Source organism: Calidris pugnax, unplaced genomic scaffold, assembly GCF_001431845.1.
Source record: "Calidris pugnax isolate Ruff unplaced genomic scaffold, ASM143184v1 scaffold183, whole genome shotgun sequence".
NCBI classification, from domain to species: domain Eukaryota; kingdom Metazoa; phylum Chordata; class Aves; order Charadriiformes; family Scolopacidae; genus Calidris; species Calidris pugnax.
Window position 1 is genome coordinate 3115173 of NW_015090930.1, and position 1667 is coordinate 3116839.

Consider the following 1667-nt stretch of genomic DNA (forward strand, 5'->3'; position numbering starts at 1 on the left):
TGCTTTTTTTCCCTCTTTTTCTTTTTTTTTTTTTTTTTTTTTTTTTTTTTTTTCTCCTCCCCCCTCCCCCCTTCCCCCCTTTTTTTTAGGAAGACGATGTAGGGGATGAAAATAAAGCCCGAGGGAACTGGTCTAGCAAGCTGGATTTCATCCTCTCCATGGTGGGTTATGCAGTGGGGCTGGGCAATGTCTGGAGGTTCCCGTACCTGGCCTTTAAGAATGGGGGAGGTATGATGGCTTTTTTTTTTTTTTTTTTTCTTTCTGAAAAAAGGAAATTCAGTATGTAATATAATGCAGGATAATTTATCTGTAAGTTTTAAGTTTCGTACATCTTGGATCCTTGGAATTTCTTGAGTACAAATAAAATATTAAACCTCGAACGCATAAGAGTATTGAACGGCACAGATCTGAGCACTCCGCTTGTTTCCCTTTTAATTTTTGATAAGAAAGACAATACAGAGCTTTAGACCAAACGTGGCTGAACTGGCCCCCACTTTTTTGGGGGGGGCGGGGGTGGGGGCGGTGGTGCCCGTTTAGCCTGGCAAAGACCTCCAGAGCATCAACGACTTAGCGAGAACTGGGGTCAGCTCTGAAAGTAGGAAAGCTCCGGCAAGATTCCTTTAAAAGGTAGCGTTTTTCTGAAAAAAAACAAAACAAAACAAAAAAACCCAACACCTGCAGTTGGTGCTGGCCGGAGAGAGGGGAGAATGAAGAGCAGGGCTGATCACCCCCGGGCACGCAAACGGTGGGACGGGGGAAAGGGAGGGAGGGAGAGGAAGACACACAAAGGATTTTCCAGTCGGGAAAGTCCCACGAGAACGTTTGAACTCGAATGGAGACGTCATGCTATTTTGTGAAGTTTGGGGGATTTTTATTTTTTTTTTTTTAAATCTCTCAATGATCCGATTAAGCATTTGGATTAGAGCCAGCGCTGCTCAGCAGAATACAAGGGGAAACAAAACAGTTGGAAGAGGGGTTGTGCCGTTAATAGTTTAGAGCGGGAAGGAAAAGTTGATGTGCGGAGGTTGTCCTAAGGGAGGCTCTGATTTAAAGTGAGAACCAGTGGGTGTTACTGGTACAACCCTCTGCAGCTGGAAGCCCCTTCCCGGGACTATCGACAGGGGCTGGTGGTGGTGAGAACATTGAAAACGGTTGTGTAGAGACTGTAAGAGCTATTTTATGTGAAAAACTAGAAACTTAAACCCCAAATCAGGTTTGTTTTTTTTTTTTAATTTGTAAGCTTTTTTTTTTTGCTTTTTTATTTTTTCTTTTTACACGTAAGAACTTTTTAGGTATGAGGTGTTAAGATGCTCATTTGACGATAACGTTATCTCGAGCGAATGGTGGAGGTACGGGAAGCTGCTCCTCCCGGTCGGGGCGGGGGGCACCCGGCGAATCGGGTGACAGAGTCGACATTGGATCAGTGGGGAATCGATAACAAATAGGACGTTTTGTGATAGTTGCAGGTCTTGGCTAAGTTGTCCCCGGTATCGCGGGCAGAAATGAACCCCTTTCGGCCCCAGGAGAGCCCGTTCCCAGCCTGTAGCTGCCACGGGGGGGGATGAGCTGGGGGGGGGTCTGCCCCGCGTAGGCAGCCTCCGCACCGCGTAAGGGAGGCCAGGGTCCTCACCGTGCCATGGATGAAGTGTGTCCCCCGTCCCTCCCCC

At 47.2% G+C, this 1667-nt stretch overlaps 1 protein-coding gene across 1 annotated transcript in view; it reads left to right on the forward strand.

Annotated features, from left to right (window-relative positions):
• SLC6A5 (solute carrier family 6 (neurotransmitter transporter), member 5) overlaps positions 1-1667 on the forward strand; it is a 41048-nt gene that overhangs the window by 4464 nt on the left and 34917 nt on the right. The window contains exon 4 of the mRNA XM_014951583.1: positions 90-228. Coding sequence (XP_014807069.1) covers positions 90-228 — 139 coding nt within the window. The remainder of the gene's footprint in view (positions 1-89; positions 229-1667) is intronic.